The sequence below is a fragment of the Lissotriton vulgaris genome, chromosome 9 (genome assembly GCF_964263255.1).
Source record: "Lissotriton vulgaris chromosome 9, aLisVul1.2, whole genome shotgun sequence".
NCBI lineage: Eukaryota > Metazoa > Chordata > Amphibia > Caudata > Salamandridae > Lissotriton > Lissotriton vulgaris.
The window spans coordinates 945,090,500-945,109,098 of record NC_141697.1 but is presented as its reverse complement, the minus strand read 5'-3'; the positions used below and the strand labels follow the sequence as shown (position 1 = coordinate 945,109,098).

The following is an 18,599-nucleotide window of genomic DNA, read 5'->3' as shown; positions in this document are numbered from 1 at the left end:
CGACCCCGATGCAGACCCAGAATGTGGCTAGATTAGTGTCGTCCAGCCCCAAATTGTACATTGAATACTAAATGTACCTTTTGTAACTGCATTGAAAATTACTTCTGGTATAAAAAGTTTATCTGTTGGGTCAATACAGACTTATTGTGTTGAGCAAAACCCACATGAGAGTTTCAGCATTGACTTTCTTACAAAAAGGATTTTGGGAGAAAGTATATGTTCTCATTTCCAAGGGTGCACAGTACTAGGTAGTCTTTCTGTCAATTTTAAGCACACACCCATATCTAAAACATTACCAATAAACAGGGTCTGACTTGAAAATATTACCACTTTTATTAGAAATTATCATTTTTAAAATTGATTATCTTTACAGTGATTTGTACTGAAGAGGAGCAACGCTCTGCAGTCTGCACAGCTTGTGGTAGGCAGTTCTGAGGCTCGTGTCTGGAGCAAATGCGCACAGAAGCCAGGCTCTCCCAACTCTGTCAGAAAATCTACTTCTGAAACCCTCTGGTGGATAATTCGGATGGGTCACCACTTGACTGAGAGGTACGGGGTAAGTATAGGTATGTGGGTAGAGCGTGGAGGAGGGTCTATAGAGATGTAATTGTCTGACTTCCATCGTGGATTCCTGCATAGACTTCCAGGGATCGATTAAACAAGGGGTACAGACTCTAAGGCATGCAAGGAGTTCTTCTGGAGGGGCCACCAGCATTCTTCTATAGAGACTGCATACACTTCTTTGTGTTCTTATTTTATTTAACTGCGCTGTCTGTCCAGGTTGCCATTTTGAGCCATTCTAAAAACAACGTCTGGGAGAGGGGCATTTTCTTCTGAGCGCCTGCTGTTTATTGCGATTCCATGCCTGCTCGATCATGACAAAGATCGATCAGTTAGGAGACTCCGAAGGTCTGAAGCGAAAAAATAAGGATGCAAGGAATAAATCTTATCAGGACTTATGGTTACCGCCCCCTCGACACCACCAATGTGCCTTTTGTTATGTCTATGTAGACAATCATTAACCATCAAAAGTACACCAAAACTGCACCTGGCCCTAGAGGCCATTACACCATCGTCAAGAGAGACATGCATCACCAACGTTTGCTGGAGGAACTGGAAACCATGGAGGATTTCTCCAGGCTTGATTTGATGCTCATGAAGCCTCTGGTATTTGCGGTCTGTTCCTCTCGCGATAAACATAATGCACAAATTTTAAAATCTGTTTCCAGGATCCAAATTGAGATATACGAAGAAGGTCCCCAGGGACTACTGAAGTTTGCTTTGAAGACTTTCCACTACCATGGGTCACACTATGCTCAACTTTCTACCAACAATTTACCTTTGAAGTGTAAAGGAGCCACACTGTATCACTTGGTTGGTCCTTGCACGAGTCATTTTGACTAGGAAGCTGTATGTCACTATCCAAGGTCAAACTACGAAAGCGCTCTTTGACACTTGTTTTCCGTTGTTGTCTTAGAGTTACTGCTACAGAATCAATTGTAATCATAATACCCTGTTTAAAACATCAACAATGGGTTACAGTAGACACCCTTGGGCTGCTACACTTCATCATGAGATATGCCTGAAATCCATGTTTTCAGTTCCAATAATAATCCTACCAGCTACTATTGTTGTACCATGTATCCCCTATTTTAAAACAGTTCGACAAGGCTGTTTGGCATGGTCTAACACTGGTAGTTTTCGCCTTGCAAATCATCTATCACTTGTGTTGTACTTTAAGAATACCTTCTCTGGCTGATGCTTGTTGTGACTCTGTTATTCCATGCCAGTGTTCTTCTGGGCAGCTATAGTACTGCTGAGTGCTGGAATGTAGATCCAAGTCTCTGGTCTCCAGTGTAAGGATTGTGTCAGTTTGATTAAAATTTGAGGTCCATAGTGCACAGTTACACAAAACCCAGAACACTTCTGTATGTTGAAGACAAAATGAAGTTACTTTTACCATATTTCCACCTCCGACTGTTGTCCGCAGTTAGGATTCACAAGCAGCCACCAGCGAGGATGTATTCTCAAACCTGGAAGCACAAGCATCTTCAGGTGGTTTGCAGTTTCATGGTCAAGAAAAAGGAACTCTCACTTTCTCTGGACGTATGTACACAGGAGGTCCAAGGAATGAGGATGAAGAGATGTTCATCGGCGCCTTGATGAAGCAAGAAGATCTGTTCGTTCGCTCTGTGTACCTCCATTCCATCAAAAAATGAGAGGATTAAAAGGCAAGCTGTAAGGAGGAACCTCTCACCCCTTCCAGACAACAGAAACAAAGCAACCTCCATCAGTAGGTCTGTGGTGTGAGAATGAAGAGGCGGTCTTCCTCCTTGCGGATCCATTTCATTAGTTTGCTAATGCCACTGGCAGCTGAGGCTTTGGTCCCCAAGGGGCTATAACACATATAAAGCTCAAAGGCGTTGGTGACCTGTCGAGGAAAGTTGGTAAAAAGTCATTATTTTCTCACAAACTATGAAAAGGCAAACAAAAAATGTACATTTCACTTTATACTGGATGCTACCTAAAACATAACAGTCAAGAATAGTTCCCCTTGGAGGTCACATTCAGATGAACCTACAAACATCAAATCACCTAACATACATTCACCCAGTCTTGAAAGAGCCGAGAACTCCACAGAATATTGAAATATTTATACCTCCAGATTTAATCTCCTTTAATCTCTGTTATCTCTTCTATTTAATTTTTATTATAGTATTCTTGTGGATCTCATGTACCTATTTTGATATTAATATTTAAGCTACATTTTAACAAATACATTCAAAAATAAAAACATGTTTTGTTAAATTTGGGGGTATAAATATGTCAACATGCTTGTTGAGAGTTTAGACATGGCCTATGTTTATAGCTTTGGACCAAGCACAAGCACTTACTGTAGTTTGACATAAAGCCCATTTACATGTCCAACAATTAACTTAACCATCATCGGATCCAGCATACCCCTTTGTTACTGCATAATTGCGATAAGGACCTCTGGAGCATCAGAACCAACTGAAGGCCACCCCCTCTACAACCTAGGCACATCCTAACTAGATGAACTGCTGGCTCCTAACTGTGTGGTATATCAGTGAGGCCTAATGTCTTTAATATTCCATTGACTAACTACAGCAAACAACTCCACTCACCCAAATGTGTTCAAATTGAATAAAGTAAACACCTCAGCTAGAGCACATGCAAAAGGGAACTTGGCAGAACATCCACATGTACATATTTGTGTTCCCAATAAAAAATGAGCCTTCAGGGCAAAAGTTACGTCGGATTCAGAGAGAGCCATAGGAGATTTGAAATGCAATCACTTTAACTCCCAATCCCGCAGAATCCCATCTAAATTTACTTTATGCATTTGCACGCCTCTTATCATGAAGGCCTTGCTTACCCACACCCAGATGGGGAGAAGCAGGAAGAAAATGTCTGAAGGATCTGAATCAGAATTATGCACAGTCTGCCTTGGTTTGTAAAGAGGGCCCGTGTCACATAAAAATGAACTGCTTCCTGCTGGCAATTTGTTTTAAACTCAAACCCTAAAACTTTCAAGCACTTTGTGATTTACTAAGGATATATGTATACCTTCTTACAACTAAGGCAACACCCACTATTACGCTTTTCACTGAAAGACCCACCTGCGACGCTACAAAATAATCTTACTATATTTGATGGTGTGATGGCTCTTGAAGATGAAAATCAATGTTGTGAATTCAGGTTAGGAGGCTCATTGCTGTGATGGTGTGAGAGGAAATGCGCAGGACGATAGCTTAGTGGGGCATTGGAATGACTAATGCCAATGAAAAATATTACTTAAGAAGTTTGGACAAATGTAAGTAGTAGGAGTTGTCATTATCTTCATCAAATGGTTGGTAACACCATCACTAAGATCTCACACAGAGATTAGGTGCAGATATGAAGTTTGAGTTGAGGAGGTAATCAGTGCCCCGATAATCTAATGTCAGAAACAGCACTGTGCACAGGGGCGCCTCCTCCACTGTGGCGAAGAAGCGTTGCACCACTGCCAGGGAGCAGCTAAAGAAAGGAAAAAATAAAATGATAATAACGGAATGTTATCATTTAATTTTTTCCTCCTGCTGCGGCAGTGCTTGAAGGGGCGGGGCTGGGCTGCAGGGGAGGAGTGGTAGACACTCCTGTGCTGTGCGCAATGACTGTTTGGACGGCCCTCTCGGGCCGCCCTTTACAGTCATGCGCACTCCCCTGTTGTCCATGCAGGCTGTGCCTACCCTTCCAGCCCCTGGCTAAGCGCAGTGTCACGGTGCTCACACCAATCACAACGCTCCACTGAAGCGTTGTGATTGGCTTAGGCGTGGGAGCCGGGCTGTCGGTTTCCTGTTCCGACCTGTAGTCTGATACAGGAGAGCAGGAGAGAGGACGCAGGACCCCATGGCGGCAAGGTACGTTTTATTTTTTATTTTTTCTAATGCAGCCCACGCCCCCCCCCCCCCCCCCCCCCCACCCTGCAAACCCGCCACCCCAACCGCAAGCCATGCCGGCCGGCCGCCCCTGACTGTGCAAGAGGTTACAAACCCAGTGGAAATGAGGAATCGATAATTATGTCTGTAGAACACTCAGAGTATAGGGTGCAGCCCATCTTTGCTTAACCCTGTAATTCACAAATTAGAAAACTGTGCTCCAGATTGAACTTAAAGCTGAATCTTGGCTATTGGACAGTTTTAGATAAAAGGATATGGTCGTACCATTTATTAGCGGTGCGCCCAGACTTACATAAAATTAGATTAATTGAGGTCCTTTTAATGTATAGCCAATGTTGCCAGACTTTAATGTTCATAAGACCTTTTCAGATCCACACAGTAGGCTTTAGTAATATTTTGAACCTCAAAATGTTTCCTGCCATTTCGATTTTACTCTAAGAACATCCCATCTAGTTTACAGGGAATAACATAAAATATCAACCTGGGTCATGAGACCAATGATATTCTGTAAAGAAGAGAATGTTTATAAATGGATATAAATCGATTCACTAATTAAGGATAGCAGTGAGAAGGGGAGAGGCTGAACGCTGCCTTTGGCAAATATACTGTGTATAGAACAAATGCAGATGTCTAGCTCTAAAAGCTACCTATCTAATAAGTGTCGAAATAGACTACATTGATGTTGAATGCTAAATTCTATTCCAGGCAAGAGCATTTAGTGATACTGTATAAGAGTCCCACAACTTGAGGAATCCGCACTGAAATCCCCACTGAATCAAAGAAGAAAGTTACTGATATTTCTAAAGCGAGGAAGTAATAGTAAATGTTCTGAATGTCCAAAGCAATACTGGAAGGCCATACGAACTGATGGAGAACGCCCACAGAGCTTCAAAAGTGAGGCACTTGGTGTTCCAGAGGAACCTGAGGACCAGACAAGCTTTTTGTTGACATAGATGAAGGAAGCTTTGGGTAATCCCAACAAGGCACTCACAGAAGGAACTCACCAGTATTTTCATCTGTAGACTTAACAAGCATTTACAATGCAACGGTTTCGCCTTTGGAAAAGTTAAAGCTATTGGCATTGTAAATGACAAAATTTGCATTTATGTGTTGGTTTTGAAAACAGATAAATAAATGGCATTGTCATTTACATTGCCAATAGCTAAATCTCTTGCAAATGTGAGACCTATTGTACCCTACGGACGAGCTCAGCAGACAGCAATTACTACCACACACACACACCCAGATCCAGCTACACACACCCAGAGCCAGCCACACACACCCAGAGCCTCACACACACACACACACACACACACACCCAGAGCCAGACACACACACACACACCCAGAGCCAGACACACACCCAGAGCCACACACACACACACACACCCAGAGCCACACACACACACACACACCCATACACACACACACACACCCAGAGCCACACACACACCCACACCCAGAGCCACACACACACACTCTCAAAACCACACACACACACCCACTCTCAAAACCACCACAACTCAACATATGTAAAAATATAAATTAGGCCGAATTCACACAAAAAAATTAAATGTCAAAATGTTAAAAGTGGTGCAACATGTGATGGCCAGTGCCATTAGCTTATTTATAGTGACATTGTGCATGCTCCTGGAGTTTTGGAAAGTGCAGCTTCCACCAGGTGGCACCTACTCAACAGTTCGCCCACTACATCCTGTAAAGAAATTAAAATAGACCCAAGGAATTATATGGCAAATAAAATGGCTTCTACCATTCCTTCAAAGAGGACATCAATCTAAATAAACATATGATTTACCTCAATTACCTCTTCCAAACAGAAAACGCCAATTTTACACTAAAACTACACTTTGCCCTTATAAAGCATTAATATATGTAATATGCAGAGCTTCACTTTGCGTTTTTCATCTTAAGACTTGTTCAAACTCTGTGCCCACGCATCTTCCGAACACCAATGTACCCTAAACTTTTGGAGATGTGGCTTCCAGGGTGAGGTGCTGGCGCCACCATTTGTATTAGGATTGGCCTTTCACTCCCTAGCCACCATCAACGTCATACATTATTCTACATCAGAGCTGGGTCATTGGGTTGCCACATGACATCATTGTTGACTTCTTCAGAAACATTGAACTGTTACCCCACCATGTTCAGTATTCCAAAGAAGAGAAGATTTAAACATGAATCCCAATGTTACGATCTACAATGCTTAATGAATATTTAATAGTTTTAGACAATTCGATAAAAAGGTGAGTGGTGTTACTCTTTAACAAACACTTCTTAAACTAAGGGTTTAATTTTTTTTTTTTTAAAGGGATAAATTACCATGTACAAAAGAGATAGAAGTGAAAATTTTCCCTTTGCTTCATTTCTTTGCAAAAATAAAGGTACTTGAAAAAAATTCCACAGAAATAAAACAAACATAAGAAGTACGCTAATGTCACTGCCACCTTCTCCCGGCTTGGGGCTGCCAGGCCTAGGAACAGATGCTGGAGTTTGCAACACCCCCTTTGTGCGCCTCCTGCTTCTTTGTTCGAGGCACTGGAACCCCGCCCTCCACACCTCACAAAAAAAGCAAGACATTTAAAAGCAGCCACCACCAGCCTCAGCATTTACTTTGGCTCGAGACCCGTTTGCTGGGCCTTTTGAGCCCCCTCACCCGCCTCCGACTCTCAATAGCACACGATAGGCGCAGGAGCCTACGACGAGTGTTGGTAAACCCTGCAAGGGATGGGGCCCCATAATGCGCGAACCCACGGGAGGCGAGGCGTGTGGGACTGGCCACATCTGAATGCAATCAAGAGAAAAGAGTGAACGAGCCACAGGTCCGACGACCTCCTTCAGACACAAAGCCAGCCCATGTGCAGCCTAAAAGAGGGCAGAGGGGGTGTCCGTACCTCGCCGAAAACCAAGCAGCAGTTCTCAAACTTCAAGAATCATTTAACCGTAAAGGTACCCCCCCAAAAAAGTGATCAATTTGAACTTAGTAGACTCAATTATGAAGAGCACCCCCATACCAACTAAAGGCGCTGCAGACCAGCCCCACCGACACCTATCCAATGCGTGAGGGCAGACTGAACGAACTAACGCCGGAGCAGTAAATGCAGATAGATTCCTTAGTTCAGCCCAAGGACTACTCATGAATTGCAGCCCAAATGCAACTCTCACCCCACCCCGTCTAAACTACTGCTTGAAGAGATTTAAAACAAAATAAGTCACACACGCCAGAATCAATAATGAGTACAAATATAAATATATTGCATAGAAACACCCCTCAATCATAAGCCGTAGCCCCTTCACGTAATACACACCCATGAAACGCCGCCCTCCCAGACTGTGTACTACCAATCCAATCCAATCCAATCCAAAAATTCTTTTTTTCGGCCATATTAGGCCATAAAAGATGCATAAAAACATACATACATTTAAAATTCAAGCATATAAAGTGCAACAGAGAGCAAGTGGCAATATTCATAACCTTTAAAATCAGGGATGTGAAATACATAAAGAGAGTAAGCAACAACATTTCATATAAAAAAAAAAATGGACTAAACAAGGTGTGATAGGAGTCATTGTTGGCGGGAGCCAGATATTAAAAAGTCGCAGTGGTGTAGGCATACGTCCTAAGGTGGCTTTTCTTTGATCAACTTGGACCTAATGCGCCACATGGCTAAAAGATATTTTGCAACCGCGAAGACAATGAGGGGGGAGGAATCAGTTTTTAATATTCTGAAAGATGTTACACAGTTCCTTATTGCCAAATTCCTGCATGAGGGCACAAGCCAGTATTTCCTAGGTGACTTGTAGGAAGGGCAAAAAAACAGAACGTGAATTTCCTCTTCATCTCAGGAATTGCAGCCAGGGCATATTTTGTCCCCTCCATTAGTCCATTTACAGGTAAAGGATTTGATAGGAAGAGTGCCAAACCGCCACTGTAAAAATAGCTTCCTTGCCATGATGGGGTAAATAAAATCCATAAAGGTTTCGAACTTATAAGAATTTTTGGATTCAGTAAAACGCTGTGTTAGGGTGCCGATACGGGGTGCAATCACATGAGAGACAAGATTTTGTTCCTTGCAAGCTACCACAAGTCTTTTCCGGGGGACCCTAATACATCCTGTTTCCGGGGCCTCCCACAGCTCGTTAAAACCGAGCCGGAACAGTTCTCTTTTGAAAAAGGATAGCCAAGGGATCTTGTCACTGTGATTTAAATTCATAACATGCACAAGATCTTGCCTGTAGTGTCTGAGCTCATTTGTCGACCAAAGTCTGTGCCAGAATCTCAAAGGTTTGGATTCAAGGTCCTCCCTAATAGATGGTAGACCCAAATCTAGGCGTAGGGGAAAGAGGGGTGTTGCAGTTGGGAGGGCCAAAAGACGCCTCAGAAAGTTGTTTTCGACACACACCAACTCATTTGCAGCTTGATGTCCCCATAGTTCACTACCGTAGAGTGCAGCTGATTTCGCTTGTGTTTTGTACATCTCAACTGCAGGAGCTATGGGTTTGTAGATTGAGGTATTCGTAACCCTTAAAATAGCCCCAGAGAGTTGAGAAAGCCTTATTCTCGAACTTGAAATCTAGGGGCCCCAGGATAGGTTTTCATGTAGGGTTACGCCCAGGTACTGAAATGTTTTAACCCTCTCCAACTCCGTGGAATTTAGGGATGGGTTAGGTCTGGTTGTGGGAGAGGGGTTAAAGATCATGAATTTGGTCTTCCCTGTGTTGATCTCTAGGCCATACTGCCTGCAGAAAAGACCAAATCCATCTAGGATTCGCTGAATTCCCATGGGGGATTTGGAGAGCAGGAGGGTGTCGTCAGCAAACATAATTGCCGGCACCCTCCTGCCTGCCAAGACCGGGGCGTCATTGTCCCTAACGTTAACTAGGTGTGAGATAACATTGTTCATATAGAGACAAAAGAGAGTAGGGGCCAGGACACATCCCTGCCTAACCCCCCGGGAGACAGGAAACCTTTTTGTCAAGACTCCACCACGCCCACATCGTACCTGGGCGAAGTTGCCCTGATGGAGTCTTATTATGGCCTGTAATAAGTTAGTGGGCACTCCCATCTCCTTAAGAACCTCCCAGAGTTTTCTCCGTGGTACCAAGTCAAATGCTGACTTCAGGTCTACGAACACCATGTACAGTCTCCCTCCCTCGATGGTCACCGATTTCCAAAAAAGGAGGACGAGGCGGAAGATTTGGTCCATGGTGGACGTATTTTTCCTGAAGCCAGCCTGGAGGGGGCTTAAGATTTCATTTTCCTCCATCCAGTCTAGGAGTTGGTCCAATAGAAGTCGTGAGTAAAGCTTTTGGAGGACATCTATGAGGCTGATCGGCCTGTAGTTGGATGGGAGCAGAGAGCAGCCCTTCTTGTAGATTGGGACAATCTCTGCCCCCAACCAAGTACAGGGGATCGCCATTCCACGTGCAATTGAATTAAAGAGAATAGGAAGGTAAGGCGCCCAGATCTCTGGTTGGGACCTAAAAAGGTCACCTGGTAATTTATCAAGGCCCGGTGCCTTTCCCAGCGCCAGACCGTCTATTGCACAAACCACTTCCCCTAGTGTAAACTCTAAGGTGTCTCCTGGAAGGGATAGGAGTGAGGAAACAACGGCATCAGTATTCTCTAGGGTATCTGCATAGAGTTTGCTGAAGTGGTGTTCCCATATGTGTGCAGCAATGTTGGGTTCAATTGCAGCTTTGGGTTCCCCTGTGCCAGTGGTGACTAGAGACCAGAATCTTAATAAATCCTTGGTTGTCAGGGCTGCTGAAAGGTCTTGCCATCTGTCCCAATCCCAGTCTGACCTCGCACGGGCCATTGTGGCCTTGTACTGACGCCGCAGTTCGGCCACCCTGGTCCGAGCGTCACCATCTTTGACTGCAGTAATAAGGTCAGATTTGGCCCTTCTGCAGTCGGAGTTGTACCAGGAGGAGGTTCTGGTCTTTTGCTTCGACTTTGGCACCTCAGGATAAAGGACCTCACCTAGGACTCCCACTAGATCCTCATGAATGAGAGGTAGAGTTTTAAGTAAATCCTGAGTACTGGATTGGCTAACTAAATCACTCAAGGCCTCGAATTGGGGCAACACCAAATCATAGATTTTCCCAATATTCTCATCTGACTTGGAAAATTTCTGCCATTTCACCCTACGCCTATTAGAGGTAAGTACCAAATTACGCCGATCATATCTATCCTCAAGTGTTGGTGATCCGGGATATACCGGGAGGTAAGCCAGAAAGAGTAGGAGAGCATTGTGGTCACTATCTGTGCGGGGAATTATTTTGAAATCCTCAAGCTTTGGCCAAAGACTGGTATCTACAAAAATGTAGTCCAACCGTGACTCCTGATTTTTTCTATTAAAAGTACATTTTGAGGGGGTGTCTGAGGGTGTACGACCATTGCAAGCTCTTAACGCAAAGTTAAGGGTCAGCGACATAATTTGGACCGCAAGTGGGGACCAGGATCTTGGGTGGGGCGATTGACACACTGGAATGCCCCAGAAATCGTCTTCAGCCGTGAGGGCCCCTTCCCTCAGGCCCTCTAAGGGCTCGAAGTGGCAGTTAAAATCTCCACCCATTACCACCTTATAATCGGTCGGCAACTGACCCAAAAAGGACGTAAGATCTTCTAGTGTGGTGGACTCCGCCGTGGGGCCAACTGGGCGAGAATAAACATTTATAATTGCCAGCTTGGGGGCGCCCGACCAGTTCAGTACAACGCACTGGATGTCTTTAGAGGACGTGGCTATAGTTTCTGCTGTGCAGCCGATGTGACACGCTATCCACACCGCCAGACCACCCGAGGGCCTCCCCTTGCCATTCCAGGTAGCATAAATTTCAAATGTTGCATAGCCAGTTTTGAGCACGGGTTCCCTCGCCCATGTCTCTTGGAAGAGACAAATGTCGCTATTTGTTATTAGGGTGTCCCAGTCTTCAGTGTGCAATTTATTGGCAATGCCTGCAACATTCCATGACAATACCCTCAGAGCTCTAGAAGGAGTGTGCAATATGGATCCCTGCCCCCCTATAGTATCGCTATCACAGCTTGCATGTAAGATCGGAATCCCAGACGGGGGAGATGGACTATGGCTGGAAGTGGCTGAAAGGGTTTGAATCGTGCCATGGGAATCACTTGGCATCTGAGGGGGGGAGTTTGCACCAGATGAATAAGAATTAACATCCTGTGTGCTTGACCCCTTCTCTAGTGCAGAATGGCTAGGGGAAGTACCCAGGCGCCAATCGCATGAGTCCAAGCCAGAAAAAGCATCGAATCTATTACTAACTTCCAGGGGTGTGAAAGGAAGCAAATGGTCCATCCCCCCTGATTCAAGAGAATGGTCCGACCTCCTAAGGTTGGTACCATGTCCCCTTTGCGGTATGGATTCCCACCCATATGCATTCTTTGGGACCATAGGGCCAGGCTGCGGAGGGAAGTAATGGTTGTTGTATTTTGGGCCCAGAGTACCTGTCAGGGCCATAGAAGGCCAGGGGCATGACAGGGGAGCTACTAGGGCTCTGGGATAAAAATAAGTAAGATCGCAAGGCATAATAGATTTGCCTAGGTTCCCTGGCATCCAGCTCAAAATGTGCCTAACAGCTTCTGGATCCCTAAAGTTAATCACAATCAAATCACCCTCAATGTCTTTCTCCCGCCCCCCCAACCAGGGGAGTCGACGCACTTGCACTATGTCCCCATTGACATTACCTGGGAGTGGCCTATTCTTAGACAACCAATACATAGTTTTGTTTTTAAGCTGCTGTGGACCTTCTCGCTTATCTGGGTCAAGGGTAGGAACACCCGTAAGCACCACTACATAGGGTAGTGCTTCCGGAGGAAGTTCTACCTGAGGAATTCTACGTTTTGCTGCTCTGCTTAAGGATTCCCTCGCTCCATCCGGCTGCGATGGTCTTGCAGCCATACTGTTCCCACCCTTCGGGATGGTACCATCCGCATGCGTGGCAGGTCGAGAGGGAATAGAGGAGGTTGTAAACCCTTGAGGATTGTGGGTCACTGTTTTAGTAGGAGCATTGGGCTTAGGGGGTATGGCCGTTGTGGAGATAGTGGGAGTTGTATGAGCCGCCTTGGCTAGGGTGGATTTTGAGGTGTTAGTTGCACCAACCGTAAGCAAAGTTGTGTTTGAAATAGGAGGGGCCTTCTGCTTGTCAGGCTTGTTGACAATAGCCTGTTCCAGTTTCCCTAGCCGTTGTTCAATGGCCAATAATCTATCTACAATAGGAGAAGTGAGCTTCTTGAGCATTTGCTCAAGGAGCTCCAGGGTGGGGACAATCGTCTGGGTGCCCTCGGTTTTGGCACCTGTGGGGGTAGTACCAGTTCTAAGTGGTGGTGTTTCTTGGGTAGTCACTAAAGTGATTACAGGTCTTGTATCCACTATAGGGTTAAAGACAGGAGCTACACCCCCCCTTTCCCCTTGCCGAATTCAGAGTGGCTAGTTTTGCCCTTTTGAATAGAACCCCCCTTCCTCCTTCTCTTATTGGGCGGAGGACCATGAATTTTCGGGACCTCTTTCTTCCTCGGTTGATTTTTAGCGGTGATTTTGCCAGTATGGAGGGTAGCTGGTGTAGCTTCCCGAACTGCCACAGAAGTACAGGAAGGTGAAGAAGCGATGGTAGGTGGGCTAAGTAAGGCCCTGGGAGAGAGTGGTGTGGGAGGGGTATCCCTTAAAAGTTCTGGAATTCCCTGGGTTGCGAAAGGGTCCTCAATGATTGGGGCCACCCCTGAACTAGATGTAATAAGTTGCGGGGATGCTGACAAAGAAAGTCTGGCCTTATAACCCTCAATGGAGCGGCGGCGCTCCACCCTTCTCTCCGCTAGAGCTTCTTCCCTTTCAATTTTTGAGGTAGATTTCTTGAAATAGTTATCCAAAGTGCCCTTGTTGAGATTTCCCCCCGCAATCCCAGGTGAAGCAGTGTCCATATCAACAGGGCAATACTATAAAGCTTAAGTGGAAGTGTCAGTTCTGGGCCTGAAGGTACTGAAATGGAATTTGAACCTACGGGTGGAGGGGTAGAAGAATGGACAAAAGAGGGTCAGCGACGCAGAACTGCGCAAAAGGAGAATATAAATACTGTTATAAACGCGGGGAGCTCAGGACCAGGGGGCAAAACAATGGGGATGAAAGAGACCGGGCCCAGCCCTGCCTTTCCAGCCACCTAACGGCCACACAACGGCCCGCCCTTTGCCCGGGCTTAGCCCCGGCCTTGGTCCCGCGCGCGTCCCGCTAGCGCGAGATCCAGATGCTTGGAAGTAGGAGTTGGGGGCGGGGAAGAGACACCAGGTGCGCTGGATCAAGAGGCGCAAAGCACCCTGGGTCTCGCAGTCCCTGCCCCTGATGGTCACCAGATTTAGCACCTCAAAGTCCCCACAACACAGAGTCCGCAGCAGGCACCAGGCAGAGGGTCACAGATCCGGCACTCAGAACGGGAAAATCAGCAGAGCTGGGCAGGACAAATCACGGCTACGAGCGGCACCCCAATTTTGAAATACACTTATGGACAGAATGCGCGCGTCCACCCATTAAAAACTATCACGTGCGACTACCTCAGTTAATTAATTTAAACTCCCCACTGCATCTCATGCGGTCCACTGCAGGTCACAAGAACTTCTCAGCATCACACTGGCTCCCGCCGGGCGCCCTCGCTCCCCTTCATGACATCCGAGCTGCCGAGTCACAACGAAGGAAATGCAGGCAGAAATCACAGGCACCCACCTTCACGGAGCCACAGAGCAGCAGCTGGGGTACAAGCCCCTTTTTGTATCCTTCCAGAACTTTCCTGCACGCCCCGGGTCAGGGGGGCTCAAAAGGCACGGGCGCTCTTTTCACTGGGGGCAGAGTTCATTCCCGCCCATGCTCCATTAATCCCTGCGCTCCGGCGTCCCTGCTGCTGGATGGCGGTCACGGGAGCTCTGCTTTCGGTGCAGCGAGCCCCGGGCCTCCACTCCTTAAACTGTACAAGCTCGGAAAGGCCTCTGACGTGATCCACCAGACTCCGGTGGGTCACCAGGCACACAGGACCCGTCTCTCTCTGGATCACCGGCAGGACACTGCTTTCTAGCTGCAGCCCAGCCCTCTGCTGATGGCGCACTTGGCTCAGCTGCACACACAACTAAACTGCAGTAAAAAACAAGGCCACGGACAGTGGGCGGGCGGGAGGGAGGGAGGAGGCACGGACAGTAATGTAATGTAATGTAATGATGTCTTGTAAAGTGCCTGAATCACCCCACACGGGGTATCTCCGCGCTGTAGACCACTGGGTAACCCGTCCTGGATTTCTCTGTGAGATGGTCCCTACTGGGTATCTCCAAGGTGAAACCAGGCATCCCCGGCGTATGTGGGGGGCCGTTGTGGAGATGAGGCAAGCTAATGCCCAGAGTTGCCGAGTGTGATCCCTGGTTAGAGTAGGCACCGAGGTGAGAATTATCGAGTCCGCTGACCCTGGTCCACGAGCGGGCGGGCAGCGGGAGGGAGAAGGCACGGACAACGGGAGGGAGGGCGGGAGATAAACAAGGCACAACAACGGCACAATAACTCCTCGGCAAGAGGGAGGGTGTGGGGGGCGGGACTTAAAAAAAGAGACAAACACCCCCGAATCGCGTCGTGACAGGGGGAAAGAGTAATTGACAACCATCTCTTCACCCTTAGGGTGGGGCATAGGGTGGGGCTGGGCTTAGTGGCAGTGTCATGCTCAATTAAAAGGGAACGTGACGTGAGTCGTCCAAGAGGGACCATGCGGCCATAATTTATTAATTGCTACTTAGCCTAGCCTAGCCTTATATCTGCTGCCCGTCCGCGCCTGTCACCGAAGCTGCAGGCCTCAGGTGAATCGGAGTCTCTCAGTCAGAGGGTGGGGTGGGCTGGGCTGGGCATACAAGACTCGTAGTTGTCACAGTCACATCATGGGTGTAAAAAATGTAACATAGCCCCGCAGCCCCTGTGCTCCAGAGTCCAGGGCGCAGTAGCTGTAGCGCACACAGCACTACACTCTCTCGCCGGCGTTGCTGCCTCATAAATTAAATGGTGCATGCGTGCAGGTGACTTGAGCTCCCAGCAGCAAGGGGGTTGAAGACAACTGCCTAGAGTTGAGGCCAGAGATCTCTCTACTCCTGAAAGAGCTCAATGAATATATGGCAAATGTGCACTCCTACTGTGTCAAAAGAGTGTCAAGTCGGGGACGTTTCAATCCCCCAGTTCTCGCTTCTCTGCATTGTAAGGTGCCCCAAGGTGTGACTTCTGTTGCCGCGTTCATGCTGGAGGCCACACGTGCCTCATAGTAGGCTGCATGACCACTGCAGACAGAGGTCCCGCACACAGCTTGGCCTTCACACCAGGACGTCCGTACGTACATGAGGTTTTATTCCTCCTGTCACATTTACATCCACTTCTGAGCTGAGAAAACCAGTCCCTGATGTTGGTGAGATAATATAACCTTAAAGAGCATGGCCAATATGACCGTAAGCCAATGCGACTTGTTTAACTAAAAATCGAGAAATATCCTGATTGATATTACGTTTTATCATCTTGATCATCAACGTAGCTCCATCGACCAAATGAAGGAAAAAAATCTCCTTTCATATAAAGGATGTCTTGAAGGCCTGGGGTCATGACATAAATGTCTGTACACGAGCACAGCACTGCGGTGCACCCGTTTTTATGCATTTGCACGGTCACAAGGGAAATTATGTATTTTTTCCTGATACTTATTCGAATCTTAATACCCGCAAATGGTACTGCTCTGAATATCTGTTTATAATTGTTCTGGCAGATTTGAAAGGCAGAAAAATCAGAAACTCTAAAAATAGGATGCCTATTCAAAATAAACTCTATACTCCGCCTGCTGCAGGAATATCTGAAGCCATTCTTGCAATCCATGCCGAATTGTTGTCAATGATATTGGACGTTTTTGAAGTCACAAGAAAATCATGTGATAAGACGTTATCGCATGGCAGATCAGGACATGGCATGAATGGACCTGGCTGTGGTAGCCACAGATCTCCACACACGGGCAGCATAACAGCAATGAATGGGACTGATGGAATCAATCAGAACCACTGGTAGCTCCCCAGGGGCATTCCATTCACAGGTTTAGCTTATATGTCCCATTGGAGGCCAGCCATGTGCACCACATGCCCCAAAAGGCACAGCTCAGTAACAAATGCTAAACTACCTCTATTCGGAATGGGAAGACAAGCAATCCCAAATTTGCTTCTTCCGGACTATCAACCTTCCTGACTACGAACCTCACTGTATACTCATGTTAGTAAATACCTTTTTTTGAATCTCAAAACAGAACATGTTTACTTTTACTAAATAAAAGTGCACAATTGTGACATTCAGAATGATTGTGCTTCAGTATGATAGGCATGTAGTGTAAAAGTGCACTTTTTCTGCATCAGTATAGCCTGAGAGATTGGCCTCTAATGCAAGCAAGAAGATGGTCCTACCTTCCCAAATATTGTGGGTACAATAAAGCCATAATTGTGTTGTACAGGGCATCTCACATGCCAGGGTCCAAGAGCCATTGCACTAATGATAGCAACACCGCTTAATGTCTGGATAAGAAAAGAACTTAAACCAATATAAATAACTTTGTGGTTGAAGGGGAGTAGTGAGAATATTTTCCCAGTTAAACTATCACGGGTGGTAGAGGACAGGTGGTACATGTTTTTGGACCTGGAAGAAGTAAATAAATTGTTGCTATCCATTAAAACAAGCGGGAGTCCCATCATTCTCACAAGATAGAGCTCACAAGTGGCAAATGTGATGGCCATACAACCAAACTCCTCCAACTATACTTGAAGGAGCCCAAAATAACAAGATGAAAATCTACTTGACGTCTGTGTAGCTTCAAGGTAATAATCAGTTGGACAGAAGCAAGATGATCGGATTCAAGCTCTTGGGAGCCAGTCAATGCAACACACAAAGACTCACAGTTGGACTGAAGGATGTGATGAACCCCCGCTGCTTCGTCCCATCCATCTTCTTCCCCTTTTTGACCCATCCTCATGTGTTCCTATCACTTACCAGACCCGCTCCAGTATTCAAAACAATCCCTTTATTTTACCCACTCCCAAAAATGGAATCCAGCAAGACTCCAGGTATGGAAAGCTTAGAATTGAATGCTCATCCCTTGCAGGAGGGGTGGGAAACGGGAAAGGACCATGTTAATTCAGCTGAACCTCGAGCAATCACAAAAAGAACAAAAAAAAATATTGACTATTCATGTAACATGGTTGGCATAAATATCTATCTACATTATATGCAAACTTGGCCCCATCGGGGTAATGGATTTTTGATGGAATATTTATGTTCGAAAGAGAAAAAATGTTTTGTTAAATAAATGCTGTCACCTGTAAAAGCATATCTATATGCTACCTATAGCTAGCTGATTTTGAAGAGAAGTAGTACCAACAATCCATGTTACCGTTCAATAATTTTACATAGATTTTTAACATCCATGCTAACCAAGAGGTAGTTTTCTTCCCATAGTATATCATATATGTTTTCAATAGACGTAAGGAATCTCTGGTGTAAGAGGGTAAGAGAACTACAAGGGGAAGGAAGTGAAGTGGGGAGCTGATGGTTGGATATTGGCCATGTCAGAAACACTTACTTGAACTAAACACAAACAATTATTTGTATTAACTTTGTAATTTTGCAAATTGTAGCTGATATATATATATATATATATCCATACTAATATAATAAAGAGAGAGCCCAAACCTTTGAGGCGGGTAATCTCAGGAACCACAGCGCCAATCACAACACCCAATACAGCGTTGGAACGGGCAGTTGCAGCAGAAGGACATAGGCTATGCAGACGCCCACCATATACATTTAAAAGGTAAAAGAACCGTGCCAGCAAAGTAGTCCCTTGTGGGCGTGTCTGTGTTGTGCTGTGGGCGTGTGCTGGGGGCGTGACAAACGCTGGGGGCGTGTGGTACGTTACGCCCTTCATGCCATGTCTCATATTGTGTGCCAATCCCACCCTGCTCCCTTTAAATACCCCTGCACCCCACAATCATAACCCGCCCTTACTCCTTAAAATACCCCAACACCCTTAAACACTAACCCATCTTAACCCTATAAATATACCCTGTACCCCA

General features: G+C 46.0%; 1 protein-coding gene across 1 annotated transcript in view; it reads right to left on the bottom strand.

The window, feature by feature from the left end:
* Positions 1–308: 308 nt before the first annotated feature.
* MON1A (MON1 vesicular trafficking associated A) overlaps positions 309–18,599 on the bottom strand; it is a 110,259-nt gene continuing 91,968 nt past the window's right edge. The window contains exon 7 of the mRNA XM_086938799.1: positions 309–2,431. Coding sequence (XP_086794925.1) covers positions 2,291–2,431 — 141 coding nt within the window. The 3' untranslated portion in view covers positions 309–2,290. The remainder of the gene's footprint in view (positions 2,432–18,599) is intronic.